The following is a 17,815-nucleotide window of genomic DNA, read 5'->3' as shown; positions in this document are numbered from 1 at the left end:
GCCGCCCTAGATCAACTTCCAGGCAAATATACGTACTTTGTGGGGGACTGGGAGCTTCCAGAGCTTCTTCCACGCTGGCCTAGCACCATCTGGGTTGGCGCTGCAGGAGTCTGAACTTCCCTCCAATTCTTTCAGTCTAACGCCCAACCGGTACGCGCTCCTCACAGAGAACAGACCGGTTTTTTCATAGTGCCAGGCGATCATATCCTCTGCAGCTTTCTGGTTAATCTGGATTTTTAGAATTTCCTCCACATCAAAATGATAGAAGAAACGTCTGAGCACGTCCTCCTTCCAACAGCGGAAATCCTCATCAATCAGTTGGTGCACCCATTTTAATCGACAAGGCCGAATGCATCCTCCCGGCCTGAGCGAAATTGGCTTAGGGATCCATGCATGCCTCCAGATTTTAATCTGCCTCCCATTACCAACTCTCCAAATAGCACCTTTCTTCAGGAGTTCCAAGCCAAACATAATGGCCTTCCATGTAGGGGACACAACCGACGGGAAAGCCGTGTCCAGGAGATCACCATTCGGATAATATCGCGCTTTTAGCAGACGAGCACACAGGCTGTCCAGGAAGGCCACAAGCCTCCATGCCTGCCACGCTAGTAGTGCTTGATTGAACATCTTCATGTCCCTGAAGCCCAGGCCCCCTCTATCCTTGGAACGAGTAAATTTATCCCAGGCGATCCAGTGGGTTTTGCGCTGCCCCTTTTCTGAACCCCACCAGAAATTTCGTATTCCCCGTTCCAGTTCCTCGCAGACAGCCGATGATAGTTGGAACACGCTCATAATGTATGTTGGTATGGCCTGAGCCACCGATTTAATCTGAACTTCCTTGCCTGCCGAGGATAAATGCTTCTCTATCCATGCTGCCATCCTCTTCGCAAATTTCTCCTTAAGCGGTTGGAACCTCTCTTGTTTCTGTCGGCCATCTGGTGTAGGGAGACCCAAATATTTGGCCTCAAATTGGGCTTTTTCCACCCTTAGCACATTGCAAATTTCAGCCTTTTCCTCCTACGCCAAATTCTCCCGAACCAAGAGGGAACACTTGGACGGGCTCAGCATCTGGTCTGTGCCTACTTCAAACCTTCTGATCACCTCTCTGACTTGCCTGGCCTGGCCTGCCTCTGCCTTGAAAAATAAGAGAGCGTCATCCGCAAAGAGGAGGTGGGAGATACCCGGCGCTGCCCGCGAGATTTTTAGCTCCTCTAGATTGCCAGACTCGATTTCCTTCTGCAGGGCCATAGAAAGAGCATCAGCAACAAATAAAAATAAGTACGGGGAAAGAGGATCACCCTGGCGAAGACCGCGTGTTGGTGAGAAGGAATCCGACAGGACTCCATTGAAGCAAATAGAGAATCGTACAGAGGAGACACATGACATGATCCACCGTACCCAAGTACTATGAAAACCAAGCTTCAGTAACGCCTTTTCAAGAAAAGACCAATCAACACGGTCATATGCTTTAGAGAGATCTAGTTTGTACGCACAGTCGCACAGAAATTTGTCCGAGCTGAGGGGGAGTTTTGGATGGCATGTAGGCACTCAAAAGCGATGATGGCATTGTCTGTGATCATCCTCCCTGGGATGAACGCGCTTTGGCTTGGGGAGATGATATCCTGCAGCAGCGGGCACAAGAGATTTACCAGACATTTTGACACAACTTTATATAGCACATTGCACAGGCTGATCGGCCGAAAATATGTCAAGGATTCTGGATAGGGAATCTTTGGAATAAGAACAATAGCTGTTTCATTTACCTGATCCGGCATAATCCCGTCCTTGAAAAAGGATCGGACAGCACCAATAATCTCCTCCTTGATAACACTCCAATTGCGTTGGAAAAACTGTGCAGGGAATCCATCTAAACCGGGCATCTTTAGAGGCCCAATTTGGAATAATGCATCACTTATCTCTTCATCAGAAAACTCTCTACAGAGATGATCATTCATATCGGCGGTCATTAAACAGCTCTATCAACCAATCAGGAACAACATTTTCGTCCCTCCTATAAAGATTTTGGAAGAACTGTGAAGCCATGTTCGCCATCTCCACTGGATCATATCACCATTGGCCATTGTCGGCTTTAAGCTTTTTTATTTTATTTTTCCATGATCTCCACACTGCCTTCCTATGAAAGAAATTAGTATTTTGATCACCTTCTTTCAACCAGGAGATTCTTGAACGTTGAAGCCACATCATCTCCTCACGATAAAGTAGTTCATTCATCTCCATGGCAATCCTTTTAGCTTCTGCGCGGCTGTCATCATCCGCACCCCCGTGCGCAGTACTCAGTTTGTCCCTCAGCTCCTTCAATTTCTTACGTACTGACCCAAACTTGGCTTTGCTCCACTCCTGAAGTGATCCCATGACTTCCTTCAGAGGTCGGGCGAAAGAACCCAGTTCGGCCGCTGGTCGTGCCCGTGCCCATGCCTCTTCTACCGTCTCCACCAGGGACTCCTCCCGCTCCCACATTATTTCGTATCGCAATATTTTGGCACCAGCACTAGCGTGGACTGTCGGGGATGTACGCAACAAGATCGGACAATGGTCTGAGCACGGTGATGCTAGGTGGTCGACCGCTGCGTTCTCGAACAGTTTAGCCAAGACGAACTGGCCACCGCCCTGTCTAGCCGAACACGCACATTCCTCCTCCCAGACTGCATATTATCATACGTCCACGGTCTCCCTGAAAAACCAAGATCATGCATATCACACACATCCAGCACATCCCTAAAAGCTTCCATGTGCCTCTCATTTCTACGAGTCTCCGAGAAATGCTCAAACTGCCACATTACCTCATTAAAATCTCCCATAATTACCCACGGCTTGTCTGATCTGAGCCTAATACGCTTCAGCAACTCCCAAGTAAGATGTCTATCCTCTGCCCTTGGTTCACCATAAATGAAAGAGATCCTCCAAGGTGTAGCTGAGGGATATTCCAGGACCTCCACATCAATTAACTTGTTTGAAGTTGTGATCAGATCCACCTTTAAAGATTCATCCCAGAATAAAGCTATCCCACCACTTTTTCCAACACAACTTCTAGCTAGGCATCCTTTCAATCCCAGAAGCCAGCGCAACACATTCATTTGTTCCTCCGATTGTCTGGTTTCCGATAAGAAAACCATCTTAGGGTTGTAGGACTGCACAAAGGCAGCCAAGTCACGAACTGTCCGGGGATTCCCCACCCCACCCCGGCAGTTCCAAGCTAGAGCATTCATCATGAGCTCCCGTCAGGTTTGCCTCGTGAGGGATGGTCTGCCTGCTACGCTCAAGGTTTTTTTTCTCGGCGATAAAATTCCGATAAAACCGAAAATCACGTTTTTCGGTGGGGCCCGGTTATTCTTTCTACCGCTCAAAATTTTCGTTGGTTTTGAAATTGGCCCAGCCCAAAAACCAGTCCACCCCGCCGGTGACCTTCGGAGTTCCAATTCCAACCCTAGCGCCATCCATTCAATTCCCAATCTCAGGCTCTGGCGGCGGCAGCACTCTGCGGTTTGCGGCTTTGCGCTCCGCTCGTTCCCTGCTCGCCGGCCCCGTAGCTGTGGCGGTGCACACCGCCTCACCTCCCAGTCGGCACCGCGCGCCGAGCCTCCGCCTCCTTCCTGCCGGGTCGAGTCGCGCTCGCCTGTCTCCTGCGCCGGGCCCGACGCCGCAACACACGACGCACCCGGCCGCCGCTCTACGTGACTGCGTCCGGCCGCGGCTTCTCCCTGCGCGACTGCGGCACTGCGCCCGGCCACACTGCACCCCGCCTCTTCCGCGCCGCACAACGGCCCGGACGCCGCGACGCACGAGCCCCGGCCGCCCGCTTGAGTTCCCTCGCCGGCCTCGCCTAGCTCCAGCCTCCAGGAGCTCCGGTCCCTCGCCCTCACCGGCCTCCAGGAGAAATCGAGCTCCTGGGCCACTGCCGGCACCACGCCACCTGGGCATTTGGCGCTGGAGGGAGGCGCCGCCGTTGCCGGGACCCGATTCCCCGACGCCGCACCGGAGCTGCGCCTTCCCCGATGCCTTGACCAGGCTACCAGAGAAGGTGAGCCTCTTAAATTTCAGCAGTGCTTGCCGATTGTAGCAAGGTAAGCTGAGCCTTTTCAATTTCAGCATCTCGGAGTGGTGATGGCAATGGATGGGGGAAGGGAAGATGATGCGCCTGCGCATCCCACGCGTGGTCCTGATGATGCTGTTGAGCAAGATGCGGTGCAACGCCGCTGCAGAGGTAAAGGCATCGCTGGTGCATCCTCCAGTGGTGCCGCCGGCGCATCATACAGTGGTGCCATTCCTAGGGGAACAACGAACAGTAACGGTGGAGTGGAGGTGACTGCAAAAGATGGTAAATCGGCAAACTAGTTGCTTATTAGACTGTCATTGTGAAATGTTGGTTATTTATCTTGTTTTGAAGTGCTTATTTGAGTAGCTCCCTTAGTAGTATTGTGAGATTTAGATTTTAGAGTTTAGATTGGCAAGTGTGCAGCATAAATTTAATTGGCAAGTGTTGATCTGTACTATTGAACAATTCTTGATCTGTACTATTGAACAAGTTCAATCCGTGATATACAATGATATACAATGATTTAATTGGCAAGTGTGCTGCATAAATTAAAGTTGAGTTTGTATGTGTTCCTGCAGGGAGAGTGGTGAAGTTAAATGGACCAATTGAGGTCACATGGAGCCATGGCGAGCCTTACCCCAAACCTAATGGGGCCGGATTTTTGTGCTACTATTGTTTTAAAACAAAAAAGGGTGGTGGTGTATCTCGTCTAAGGGAGCATCTTGGTGGAATAACTGGGAATGTAGTGGAGTGTAAAAATGTGCCAACACATATTAAGAATATAATGGCAGATGAATTTGCATCAGGAAGAATAAGAAGGAAGAGAAATACTAATCTTCGTCTCTATGTTGAAAAGGAGGTGGCAACAGAAAGGGTATCTGGTAGGACAAGCATCCCTCTTGATGAAGAAGCACAGATTGAGATGGCAATGAGTGAGTCTCTAAGGGATTCTAATTCCGCCATGCAGCAAGATAATTCTTCATCTTTTGGCAAGTCTGTTTGTAACAAGGCTGGTGCAAGTTATTCAGCTAATCATCAAACTACGATTGATAGATACTATAAAGGTCCTGGAAGTTCTTCCAATGCTCCTTTTGATGTCGATTTGGCTCGCAGTAAGGCCCAAGCACAACCTCGGGTGGATGTTATGCTAGAGGGGGTTGCCAAAGAGCAGCTTGGGAAAGCTTGGTCAAAATGGTTTCATGCTAATGATATTCCCGGAAGAAAAGCGGACTGCCCATACTTCCGCTCAGCAATTAAGTTAACCCAACAATTTGGTGAAGGAGTGCCAATTCCACGTGGGAAAGAAATAGATGGTCCCTTGCTGGATATGAATTATGCTGACATGGAGGCTCACATGGCTGCCTTCAAGGATGATTGGAAAGATTATGGGGTTACTGTCATGTGTGATTCATGGACAGGTGAATACTTGTACCTTTGTAGGCCTATATTTTGTTGTACTGTCCATATTAAAATAATTAATCTTGTGCACTTAGCGTTGTGTTTTTTCTGCTGCATCTACAGGTCCTACCATGATGTCCATCATTAACTTCATGATATATTGCAATGGACGCATGTTCTTCCATAAGTCTGTAAATGCAACCGGTGGTACTCAAAATTCAGAATATCTTCTTGACATGATTGGTACAGTGGTTGGTGACGAGATTGGAGCCAAATATGTTGTTCAAGTTGTCACAGATAATGGTTCTAATTATAAGAAAGCATGTCAAGACTTGGTTACCATGTATCCACATATTACTTGGCAACCATGTGCTGCCCATACTATCAACTTGATGCTAAAGGACATAGGGCACTTTCCTGATGTTGAGGAAGTAGTGGATAGTGCAAAGCGAATTTGCAGATTCTTATATAAGCATAATAGGTATGACTAGTGACTAGTGTTCTTGTATTGGATAAATAATTCAGCCATCTAGTATTGTCTTCTTGTTGTGTTTATGAAAATTCAATAATGTTCTTGTTGTCATGTTTTTTATTTGTAGGCTGCATGCTATGATGAGAGAAAAGATAGGGAGGGAGCTGATTCGGTGGAATGCCACTAGATTTGGCACTGTTTTCATTTTTCTCCAGAGTTTTTGGGATAGACAAGATAAGTTCAAGCAATGGATGGTATCTGATGACTGGGAGAAATGTGTGTGGGCTGGTAAGGCTGACCATGATTTCACATATGATTGTTTGACCAGCAAAAAATGGTGGAGTCAAATGGAAGTGGTGTTAAAAGCTGTCTCCCCAATCTATTCTGTACTTCGTTTAGCTGATCAGCAACAGAAGTTCTATTCTATATCTGCATTCATTCCAAAAATGATGGAATCTATGGCAGAAATACGTGGCAATTTAAGTGATAATACCATCCAAAAAAATCTACAGAATAGGGTGTTGGAAAAAGTCCAAGGAAGACTTGATTATCTTGTCAATGATACACTTATGCTTGCAGGTGAGGGCTTAATTGATAAATTGTTCAATTCATGTTGTTGTTTCATGCATCACTAATTATTAAGATTGCTGATTTTATTTTATTTTTTGTTAGCTGCCGCACTTGATCCTAAAGCACTGTACACTTCCAAGCTTGCAAGGAAACCAAAGTCTAGACATGCTGTCACATTGGCCATCAAGAAGCTTGCAGGCTCATCTTCAAAGGCTTCTGCTGCAATCGATCAATTTACTTTCTCTCAAAACAGGGAGGGTTATTTGGAGGAGCGGAGGCTCGAAAATCGGCTCTTAATGGCCGGTGTAGTGCAGGTAATTGCATGTTTAATTTTTTTAATGTGCATTATTTTGTTGCTTTCTTATGTTTGAATTCTTATTTCATTTACCATCATTTTCCTAGCTGATTGGTGGGATCAATATGGTGGAGACTGTAGTGAACTACAAGAGGTTGCAAGGCGTATTGTCTCACAATGCATGTCCTCTAGTGGGTGTGAGCGAAATTGGAGCACATTTGCCTTGGTGCACACCAAATTGAGGAACCGGTTATGTTACGATAAGCTTCACAAGTTGGTTTTTGTACATTATAATTTGAAGTTGCGTATCCAACATTTCGTAACTGACATGCAAAACCTTCAAGAAATGCAAACCAACAAGGAGCATGAAAGAGATTCTGATCCTTGTAGCATCCTAATAGATGTGACTATGTATGATGAAAGGAACCCGATCATGGATTGGTTGTGCACCTCTAGGAGTGAGTCCGCGCCGACTCTAGATGAGCGTGATGACCAGAGGCCCGAACCCCCTAATCCTAGCAGACTTGTTATAGATGAGTTAGGGATGAGTGATGAAGAGGTGGCTGCATTTAAAAAGAAGATTGGTGGGAAACGGGGTAAGAAAAGGAAGGAAGAATTTGAAGATATTTTCTCTGATTATGAATCAGAATCGGATCAGCAAGGTAGCCCTGTTTATGCTGAGTCAGGGGAGAGTAGTTCTGATGACAGTGAAGGCAATGGTAAGTTTAATTTTTGATGGGATTCTGCATATTATATATTGTAGCTTTGCTGAAATATTAATCTTTTTAAAGGTGATGGTGATGCTGTTCATGCTTCCGGTGATGCAAATGAACTTGGAGAGGGAGGCTCGACAACTCAGGAAGGAGGTAATGTTCCTTGTACTAGTACTTGAACAACTTGCTATGGAAAATCTTGGTCCACTATTGATCAACTTGCAATGGAAAATTTTGGTCCACTATTGATTAATTTGTATTCTATTATCAGCTGGTAAGGATAAGGGAATCCCTCTCCGTCCGAGCTCGAAAAGGATGAAGAAACGTTCTGTCAAGACCTTGTACTGAAGCCTGAAAGTCAGATTCGAGGGTCCATGCAAAATAAATTGCTATTTGCCTGGGTTTGAGCTTGTCTTTTCGTGTGCTTCTAATATTTAGGACCATGGACTATTCTATGTAGTAATTGTTGGTACTTGGAATTGGAACTATGGATGGAGACTGTAATATTTGGGATTGAGCATCTTCGTGTGCAATATTTGAAACTCCATGTTGAACAGACTATCTGTTGCTTCGTGATAGCCATATTTCTCATTTCTATGCATTGTTATATCTTTTTTTCGCTTTTAGATTGTTTGAAAATAATCTATGTTATTCTCCGTACAAAATGAGGTATTTTTTTGAAATTTCGTCCGAAAACAAAACTTCGAATCCGAGAATTTTCCGATAAATCCGATAAACGTGTTTATCGGTGACCTCCGGTTTTTTTTGTTACCGGTAAAGAAAACCTTGGCTACGCTTCGCAGGTGACTCACACTCCCTTTCCAAGGACGCCATCAGATCAGCAACCTCCATACCACTCTTCTCTAGCTCTTTGATCGATTCTGCTAACCCAGCTTTCACACTCTTCTTGGGTTTCTTCAGTTTGTCTATCTCCTTCGCTGCACCACTCAGTCCCCGAGAAGAGGTTTTCTTTTCAGTGCTCCTGCCCGCCTTCTGCTCCTTCGCCATCTGTAGACGTTCTCCTATACTTAGATGCTCATGTTCCTGCTTGGAATCACCACTGGTGGGTAACTCCGACGTACCATTATATGAGTTTAGCCCAGAAACCCTGTCCTTACTATCCTCCATCACCTCACTTGCCTTAGCATTCAAATCCGGCAGAGAGCTATTCATAGCCAGGTTCTTGACACCCATTGACAACTCATTTTCCATGTCCTCCGGGTTGCCTCTCCCTGGGTATAAGCCATCATTACCTCCTCCGGTCTGCCATCCCTGCACATCTCTACCACGCTTCAAGTTGTGGGAAGCGCTCCACCCTCCGCTATGGTGGCTGGAAAAGCTCGCTGCTGCCCGGACCTTCTCCTTCTGTACGCCACAAAAATTCAGACCTCTGCGAGCGTTCGATTCTAGCGGCTTCAGAGTCTGCCTCCTACCCACATCTCTCTTATGCGGAGAACACCGAAGAGCCTCACCAAAGCGCACACCCCCCACCTCTGGTATCTCCTCCGGACATTCTCTTTTGTCGTGTCCAATCCTACCACACTAGAAGCAAAAGAACGGAATATTCTCATAGCGAACAGCAAACTCCATCATCCCATGCCCTCACCTTCTGTTGCACGGTGCGCATGATCGGCTTCGCCAATGAGAAGTCGATCTTCACTCTTCTATAATCCTGCACAGCTTCTCCCACCTGGATAACCCTGCCCAATTTGCCACCAAGTGCTCGAACGAAACCCTCTGTCATCATATCCACTGGAATATCATAAATTCTGATCCACAATCCGATAGACTCAATGGTCACATCCGATAATCGCGTCACTCCATCATATGGAACGAAAATTAGGGCATCTCCTTTATGACGCCAAGGGCCACCCTGCGTTGCCTTCACCATCAGAGCTTCAGAGCCAAACTCCAGGAGGAAACGATTGTCTCCAAGCTCTCTATACGGCACCGCTTCCTTCAGCCCCCATGCCTTCCGCATTTCATCGAACATGGCTCTGGTATAGAAGTCCTTTCCAGAGAAGAAACGGGCCACTGATAACCAGCGCTTCGGCATCTGAGTCGCCTCCACATCTTCCTCAAAGGCGTATTCATCCTCATCATCCTGTTCGTCCTGTTGGTTAGCACCATGCAGGACCATGCGATGTTCCACAGGCAGGGACGCATCAGCAGGTTCCTTTCCTGGCCTGCGATTCCCCTGCGGCTTCACCTCCTGTAACACGTCTCCCGCTCCGTCCATCTGCGCAGCATTGTTTTGCTTGATGCTGCCACCACTCCCGGGGCTTCCGCCGCCCTCCATGACGTACCAAGTTTTACCTAAGCTTGTTACAGGGTGTAAACACAGTTAAAACATTTTTTTTATGAACGTAATCACATCGGTAGCGGAGGATGCTACATTCGATCGCTGTTAAATTGTTAAACCTAACTGGTCAACACCCTCTATCATCCAGTCATCATAATAAGGATATATACAAAAAAAACTTCTATCAAAGAGAATTTAACATGCATTAAGTATTCAATGTAGACGATAAAAATAACTTATTACACGGATGGGCCGTAAATTGCGAGACGAATTTAATGAGCTTATTTAATCCATGATTTGCAACAGTGATGCTACAATAATCATATGCTAATCATGGATGAATTACCCTCATTAGATTTGTCTCGCGATTTCTAGGCGAGATCTGTAGTTAGTTTTATAATTAGACAGTGTTTAGTCGCGAAAAAGTTTGGATTTTGATACTGTAGCAAATTTCGTTGTTATTTGGCAATTACATTAACCACTCATAAATGGTAAGATTCTCTTCACAAAAAAAATTCACCAACTAAAATGCTAGATCGAGGGAACCAAAGCATTTACCCTACCCCACCACCATGGTGTGGTCAAAGACGACTATAGTGTACCGCAGATAACTAGATAAGCACTTTTGCTGCCGTAGCTAATATCGGAACCCTTCATCTCTGAATTAAAAAAAATACCCTCTTTACATACCTTCTAAAATTGCCTCAGTTCTTTTACTTCAAAAAAATTGCATCAGTTTATAGATGTATCAGATCCACGGGTCGCAATTCGTCGTCTGGTGAGAGATATCGCTCAGTAAACTGGACACAGTATATGGCTACAGTCGACATAACAACACCACCTGCCCAAAAACTGAAGCACAAAAAGAAATAAGGTAGCCGTAGAACAGAAAGACATAAATCTGTACATAAAACAAGCATTTGCGGATCTATAATTTCATCGCAACATTTTTTTAATCGCCAGCAAGTGCTACATCCACTAATATTAAGATGACAGCATACTGATTATTACATCATCTCATCTTGTAGTTTGTGCCGGTGAGAAATTACAGTGCGCTCATCTTATTGACTACTCATGAGATGTTATGTACGGTATTCTTGCTATACCGTGGTTCTCCTCTAACCTAGAAGTGCCTCCTTCCTTTCTGCAACCATGACAAGACTCTCTCCCATGGCTTTCCTTCACTTCATGTTCAAGGACCCAGCAACTTCTTCCACCAGGCGTACCCTAACAAGATGATGAAGATTACGAAGCAGCCCGATGAGGTGCCCCCGACAAATGGCCAAAAGAGGCTGCCGTCAGTGCTATACAGACTGGACGGGATGTTCATTGCGAAAGCCCCTGCTATGTATGTGTTGGTAGCTATCCCAAAGGATGCAATGGTCAGTGTAAGCTGGAGCTGAATGAGTTCATTCCGCTGGTTGTCGAGTTGAATGTTGACATAATCTTCTGTGTCATCAATATATTCCCGAACCTGTCAAATTTCCAAGGAGAAATCAATGTCCACATCAAGATAGATATGAAACAGAGCACCGAATAATATCACGCAAACAACATATGCCTTCTCAGCCTCTTGATGGAAACACCAAAGCAAATGGTTTCTTCACCAGAAATCAGAAATAAGCCAACATCTGACATTTTGTTACCTTATATATGAGCTTTATGTTTTACAAAAAATGAAATGAAATTTTATCTTTGCAATTAAATGCTTTCAATAGCAAGTACATCCTGTATCATACGTCAGTTCCAAATAATCACAAAACCAACAATCCAGAATAATAACAACAATGCTAACTAATATGGATAAAGAGACTGACCGATAAAATTCTGTTGCGAATTCCATCCAGCTGCATGAAGTAGGCCTCAAGCAACATCTCTAGATCTTCCACATCATTATCCAAATGCATGCTGGTAGCAATGCTCACACTACGCCGAAAGCTAGAGTTCAGCCTGGCCACACCTGTTCCGGCGGGAACAATGCTGTTGGAAGTAGCAGATGACATTATAGTCTCAACCTGCTGGTTTTGTACTTGCTTCCTTGTTAGATACAGATGTTCCATGTCTTCATTATCATCTAGAAGATGTTCTATTTCATCCCTCACCTGATAAAAAAAAACAAAATACATAACAGATCCCAGAATAGCAGCATATGAGATATCATCAAAATTCTCACAACAACAGAAAATTTGCCAGCTCATAACAATCCAATTTAAACAGTCAGATTATTAAGCTAAAGAGAGAACGAAAGAAACCTTATAATGTACTTTAAAAAATATTGAACAGCTGGTGTGATCCCTTTATTCCTATTTGTCACGCCTCTTTTGCCAATCCAAAAAGGACACACAAAGCAAGTGCATCAAGCAGTTCCTTTTGCACGAGCATAATGCTTAAGGGCAGATAAGAAGAAAATCAGAGCAGAATTTTGCGCTGGAGCGGTTTGTGACTCTGTGCACAAGCAACTACGATAAGTATGAGGCAATCTAAAACTAATACAAGTTAGTGACTCTATGCACAAGAAACTAAGAGTAATACAAGGATATTCGAATCTAAGTTGCAATTCCATAAAGTATTCAGGGTTGTTTAAAAAACTCGGTGATATCTCCAATGTTGCAAACAGAATAGACTGTTGGAAACTAATTAATTAGGATTAACTCAGTAGAAATATATTCCAATGGGCATATGACCTACAAAATTGATAAGCACAATAATGAACAGTCAGATGGCCAAAAAGTATTTAAATACGGATAGACAGGAATCAAGCACAAATGATATCTCTTTAATGATACCTTCTGCACACGGGCAAGTAAACGGGTAAGAAGACTCTTGAGGCTCCGCACTCTCTCAAGGTTCCTCGTGCTCACATTCTTGGTCAGCTCGTCAAGCACCGGAGTAGCATGCCTCTCAAGGTCGGCCACGCTTAAGTCCAGCGACGAGCACACAATCTCGAGCGCAACCTCTAGCACCTGGAACTCGAATGGAAGCTCGTGCTCTGCCCCAGTCGCCTCATTAAGACAGGGCAGCTGACCTCCAGGTGAGCCGTCCTGCTTTTCCCCGTTGCCATCCGGGGCACATTCACCATTCCCACCCACCAGGCTCTTCAGAGGGAGATGTTGCCTCAATTGGTCAACGAAAGGGAGCACCTCGTGCGCGAGAGGGTCCAGCAGGAGGACCTCCTCGGCAGTAACGATCGCCCTGATGAATTCGAGGTTGATGACCATCGCTTTCTCCCTAGCTGCAGAATTAATCGTTGTAAATTACTAATACGACACCACAATGTGTCTTCTTGGTTTTGCCGCCGCCAAAAGCGCTCGGGTCTAAATTGGGGGGGGGGGGGGGCTCACCGAGGATGCTCGAGGAGTGGGAGAAGACAGGGCCGAGGATGCGGAGGTCCCGCGGGGGCAGACCGGTGCGCCGGATGATGGAGGCCTTGTCGAGCTCGACGATCTCGGAGGTACCCCACCGGTCCAGCCGCATCCACAGACGCGCGCCGCCCTTCTTCTTGCCGCCCTTACCCGACACGACACCGCCGGCGCCCGCAGAAACGGAGATGGGAGGGGGCGGCTGCGCGGTCGGCCTCGCCGCGGCGGCGGCCGGGGTCGCGGAAGGTGAGGCGTCGGCGGGGGATGCGAGAAGAGCCCTCGCCGCGTTGTCCTGCTTGGGAAGGTTAGGGAGGCGGCGCGCGGAGCGATTCCGCTTGGAGGAGGACGACGCTGAAGAGGATCTGGTGAAGAACGGCAGCTTCCTGCCGCCGGATCGCTTCCCCATGGCGTCGCGGCGGCGTGGCACGGCCGCACGGCACGGCACGGCACAGGCACGGGGATGGAGATGGGTCGGCGGGTTCGGTCGTCGAGGTCCCAACTGATCTAGCCGAGTGGGCTGGGCCGGGCCGCAGCCCATGCCGCCTTGGGGTTCGCGCTCGGCCGGCGCCAAGTCAACGGCCCGCGGTGCGAAAGCCCTACGATGCTCATCGGACGGCTGGCATTGAGCGGCAGCGGCAGCACTCCAACGAGCCGCGCTGGCAAAGCGCAGAGGCCGCGCAGCAAAAGAGAGGCCACCAGGGGAGCGAAGAGGATAGCTTTCCCCGTCCTCGCCGCCGGCGCCGATGGCCGCGACACCCGCAGCCGCCATTGTCCTCCACCGCGTGCTCGTCGCACGCTCCGCTGCCGCCATCCCCCTCCACCGTGCGCCGGCGCCGGCGCCGCGCGGTCCCGCCTCCATCTCGGTGGCGCCGCCGAGGAGACGGCGGTGGCGTGGCCCGCTCCGGTCGCTGCCTCCCGAAGGTAAGATGCTAGGCGTGGTGGTGGAACTGCGCGTTTCAGATAATTTCATACTCGGTTTCGGTTCATTTACGTTACACGCGTGCGTTCCAGGAGCTCCGGCCGAGCTGATGGAAGAGGACTCCAAGTTCGTGCCGTTGAACGCGGATGATCCGATGTACGGCCCACCGGTGAGTCACAGCTCGGGGTTGTTCACTTGTTCTTCCACATCGCTGGTCGCTGCGTTCTTGTAGTGCTTTTACTCGAAAAAATGCCGACATTGCGCTATATTATTTGTGGATTTCAGGCGCTATTGCTTATCGGATTTGATAAAGGCGAAACTGACAAGGTAAACAGCGATGTCAATTTGCAGAACAGTAGCATTTTTCTGGATTTTGGCACTAATACATTTTAAGTAACAGCACTTGAAAGATGATTTTTAGCACTTTCTGGCTCTGGAAAAAACGGTAGTGAAGTTAAAAATAATCATACATACTGTCAAATTCCACTAAGCACACGACAGGTATATCATGTATAAATACTTTGTACGGCCAACGTGTACTTTTCATGGACCTGAACATTTAATGTTCCTAAAAGAATACAATAAAAGATCAGATATGTATTGCATTTAGTGTCATGGGCAATATTAGTAAATAATACTTTGTGTTGCTTCCTAAAAAAATATACTTTGTGTAGCACTGCCAGCTTCAACTAATCTGAGTTCCACAACCTATGCAGATTCAGGCCTTCCTGAAAGAGCTTGAAGGTGAATTCCTCAAGGCAAGTTCTGCATCTGCTGCCACTGACATATGCAAGAATGCCTTAATTTTCCAGTCGCATCGCAGCCTATTCATTACATTTACATGTTGGTTAGAGAGATGCAGTCACTTGTTTATTCAATATACGCACAGCCACGGTAGTAACTTTTGTAATTTTACCATTGATTTAGGAATTTTTGACTAGGTTGGCTACAAACTTTTGCTGTGATTAAGAGAAAGTAGTTCTACTACATGTTATTGCAGATGGAACTTGAATTGAACCCCCATATATGTACTCTATAGTTAGAAAAGAAAGGAACTAAATATGAGTGGAACTTAGGGATAAGGACTTAATCTTTTTTAGCACAATCATATGAGTTGGAACTCTGAGGAAAATCCTATCTGTGCTATGCCATAAAACGTGTCAAGAATGGTAGACTTATTAGCATCCTCCCTTCAGTTTATAATGCCTTTCTCTTGTTGTTGCCCCAGTGTGATCTCACTTTTTAATAGCTACATGCAATCCTGAAAGTCCACCCAGTTTGTTTGCTTTTGTTCTACCAATGTTTTTCACTTGTTGAATCAGGTGATTCATTGTACCGAGGAGATGACAAAGCAAACCTTGTGGGATGCCATGCACACTGAGCAGCCTAATTTAGAAGCTGTGAAGGTTTTCACTATTTGTAAACCTAACTTTTTAGTACAGTATTTGTCGAGCCCTGTTCGTACCCTTGAATTTGTATACATCACTCTAGCAAAGATGCATGTCCAATTCACAGATTGCAGACTCACTGCCAAGGATATGCGTATTTTCTGGTCTGACTGGTGAGGAGATGATGATGTTCATCAACGCCTTCCCAGAAACTGGTAATTCAAAAGTTCTATGTTAAATTATGAAATGACGAAACAGATTAGATGAGATGAATCTTCACGAACAAATTGACTAAACTTGAATGCTTGCAGGTCATGTCTCATAAAATTGATTGTTCTTCCTCTTCTCTTTTTTCAGGGTTGGAACCTGCTGCTTTTGCTGCACTTGTTCCTAACAGTGCGGAGAAGGTTCTCTGTGAGGTGATTGAGGAAATAATGGGTGACCATGAGATGCTGGTTAGTTCTGATTTTTACTAAGATAAGCGCAATTCTTCTGTCTTTCCTGATTCTGGGATATCAGGTCAAGTCCTCCCCTTATGCTTGCAGACAGGAAAGAACACTGAGTGAAGAGAATCTGAAGTAGCAAATGGGCGAAGCAGAATGACAAGGCCTATGAAGAACATTCAGGAACACTGGAGAAACCATGAAACGACCTCCTGAAATCACCAAGTGCTAGGATTCTAGGATTGTTAATGGATCGTGAAGCCCCGGATCGGAGAAGAAGGATTGAGAGGGAATTCGTGAAGACCCGGCCCAATGGTCGGAAGGGCCCAAGGCCTTGCTAGAATTAACACTAACTTAGTGTTACCCTCAGGCAAGCCCCGGTGCATGTTCTACTATTTCAATTTATGAATCACTATATATGCTTATTACTTGTGCATTACGTTTCAGGAGTTGTTTGAAACCTTAGTTGTATGATCCCTAGGTTTCCCTGGGCCTTATACTAGTATGTGTAGGTCGGTAGCACTGCTATGCTTAATAGGTCTCGGTAGAAGTCGAGTGATATCATGTTACTCAAGAGATATAGGATATTTTAGAGTCGAGTAATTTACTGTTACTCGCGAGATATAGGATATTTTAGAGTCGAGTAATTTTATGTTACTCGCGAGATATAGGATGTCTCTATAAATTGAATATATGGAATATTAGAAGATGCAGGAAAGGAAAGGAATTGGAGACCGGGCGGGAAATGTTTAGCCCCGTCTGTGTCGGTTAAGGACCGTACCGTTGTCTGGCCCTATGATCGAGTTTGAATTGTACTAGCCGCATGCCGGGAGTAGGAGGTAGTCGAAACCGGTAAGCCGAGTACTGCTTTGCTTCGAAAGTACAGAACTTCTACCCACCCCTTAGGGCGAGTTGAGTGGCCACGGAGAATTGGGATGCATATGTTTACTTTTGTGGTCTCTCGTAGGGCTCGGCTGACTATATGCAGGTGGGGCGGTTCTGTAGTTTGAGACAGAGAGGGGAAATGTTGGTGCGTGGGGTCCGACGGGGCTTTTGGGTGCCGTGTTGGTTAGGTCCACCTTGCAATGTTAAAGCGGATCGATTCGCCGTCAGTCGCTCTTGGATATGAGCACCTTGATCACAGCACCGCATCGTAGTAATGCTATATGAAATTTAAATGATGATTGGAAATAATTATCATGAATTATTACTCTATGTTTGTTACGATTGCTTAGCAGGTGCAAATACTAGTTGATGATTTTTGCATATGGAATTTGGAGCTAAAAATGGAAAAAAAATAAGGACTCATTTTAGAAGTTTTTTCTGCAAAAATTAACCATCGGCCAGAAAGCCTTGCATGTCTAGATATGTGGGCTAAGTTATACCCACTGGTCGGGCAAGTCTTGCTGAGTATTAGTTGCTCAGGGTTTGTTGTTTACCCTATTTCAGGTATATGTGCTAACTAGGTTTCACATCGGTGGGCTCGATGTTACGCCTTGTCTTCACGTCTCGGTAGTCCTCGACTTATTTAGTTTGTTTTATTTATTCTCTAGTAAAAATGCTCTGTAAGTCAGATTCTCTTTCGCTGTTATCTTTTTTTTGTAAATTTTAAATTTAAAGCTGTTTTTTGTAAAAGTCCTAATATTATTTACATTTTTTTGTAACTTTATATCTTGCTGGTAACTTCTGCGCTCGCCTTCGTGCGAGACTTCTGGTGTGTTTCGATCGGCCTGTGGGTTGGAAACAGCTTGTCAAGTTACACTTAATTAAACTAATGCGTCTGATGCGTTTAAATGATGGCGGTTATACTTAATTAAGTGTTTTAACTCGGCAGGTCTGTCACAATGGACATGTACCATGGACCATCTCGAATATTCCAAGGCTTACCGCTTAGTACTTTCT

At 45.9% G+C, this 17,815-nt stretch overlaps 3 protein-coding genes and 1 pseudogene across 6 annotated transcripts; 2 read left to right on the top strand and 2 right to left on the bottom strand.

Moving 5' to 3' along the window:
• Positions 1-6: 6 nt before the first annotated feature.
• LOC120689128 (uncharacterized mitochondrial protein AtMg00310-like) lies at positions 7-879 on the bottom strand. The gene has a single exon (XM_039971462.1). The coding sequence runs from the start codon at positions 877-879 to the stop codon at positions 7-9; it is 873 nt and encodes a 290-aa protein (XP_039827396.1).
• A 2,406-nt stretch (positions 880-3,285) lies between these two features.
• On the top strand, positions 3,286-8,093 carry LOC120693314 (annotated as a pseudogene).
• Positions 8,094-10,684: 2,591 nt separating this feature from the next.
• Positions 10,685-13,664, bottom strand: LOC120688604 (putative magnesium transporter MRS2-G). The gene is made up of 4 exons (XM_039970970.1): positions 13,146-13,664; positions 12,591-13,036; positions 11,622-11,906; positions 10,685-11,278 (listed from the first exon to the last, which is right to left on the bottom strand). The coding sequence occupies exons 1-4, from the start codon at positions 13,567-13,569 to the stop codon at positions 10,997-10,999; spliced, it is 1,437 nt and encodes a 478-aa protein (XP_039826904.1). The 5' UTR covers positions 13,570-13,664; the 3' UTR covers positions 10,685-10,996.
• A 159-nt stretch (positions 13,665-13,823) lies between these two features.
• Positions 13,824-17,596, top strand: LOC120688605. 4 transcript variants are annotated; one of them, XM_039970974.1, is made up of 9 exons: positions 13,826-13,994; positions 14,037-14,084; positions 14,178-14,251; positions 14,368-14,409; positions 14,799-14,840; positions 15,405-15,488; positions 15,598-15,685; positions 15,828-15,925; positions 16,016-16,110. In XM_039970974.1, the coding sequence occupies exons 1-9, from the start codon at positions 13,907-13,909 to the stop codon at positions 16,034-16,036; spliced, it is 585 nt and encodes a 194-aa protein (XP_039826908.1). In that variant the 5' UTR covers positions 13,826-13,906; the 3' UTR covers positions 16,037-16,110. The 4 variants fall into 4 exon arrangements, with proteins under 4 accessions (XP_039826906.1, XP_039826908.1, XP_039826907.1 ...); XM_039970973.1 differs by having other exon boundaries at positions 14,175-14,251; XM_039970971.1 differs by adding an exon at positions 17,363-17,596 and having other exon boundaries at positions 13,832-14,084; positions 14,175-14,251; positions 16,016-16,283.
• Positions 17,597-17,815: the final 219 nt, after the last annotated feature.

This window comes from Panicum virgatum, chromosome 9N (genome assembly GCF_016808335.1).
Source record: "Panicum virgatum strain AP13 chromosome 9N, P.virgatum_v5, whole genome shotgun sequence".
NCBI lineage: Eukaryota > Viridiplantae > Streptophyta > Magnoliopsida > Poales > Poaceae > Panicum > Panicum virgatum.
The sequence above is the reverse complement of the archived record's forward strand: the minus strand, read 5'-3'. Positions and strand labels throughout refer to the sequence as shown.

What these genes read in the sequence shown, in the direction of transcription:
- LOC120689128 (XM_039971462.1), bottom strand. Translation starts at nt 879, where the DNA reads ATGGCAGCATGGATAGAGAAGCATTTATCCTCGGCAGGCAAGGAAGTT.
- LOC120688604 (XM_039970970.1), bottom strand. Translation starts at nt 13,569, where the DNA reads ATGGGGAAGCGATCCGGCGGCAGGAAGCTGCCGTTCTTCACCAGATCC. An exon ending in TACTTGCCCGTGTGCAGAAG is followed by an intron (nt 11,907 to 12,590) that starts GTATCATTAAAG and finishes TTTTTTTATCAG; the next exon opens with GTGAGGGATGAAATAGAACA. An exon ending in TTCGCAACAGAATTTTATCG is followed by an intron (nt 11,279 to 11,621) that starts GTCAGTCTCTTT and finishes GAAATTTGACAG; the next exon opens with GTTCGGGAATATATTGATGA.
- LOC120688605 (XM_039970971.1), top strand. Translation starts at nt 13,907, where the DNA reads ATGGCCGCGACACCCGCAGCCGCCATTGTCCTCCACCGCGTGCTCGTC. An exon ending in CCGGTCGCTGCCTCCCGAAG is followed by an intron (nt 14,085 to 14,174) that starts GTAAGATGCTAG and finishes CGTGCGTTCCAG; the next exon opens with GAGCTCCGGCCGAGCTGATG. An exon ending in TGGGTGACCATGAGATGCTG is followed by an intron (nt 15,926 to 16,015) that starts GTTAGTTCTGAT and finishes TTATGCTTGCAG; the next exon opens with ACAGGAAAGAACACTGAGTG.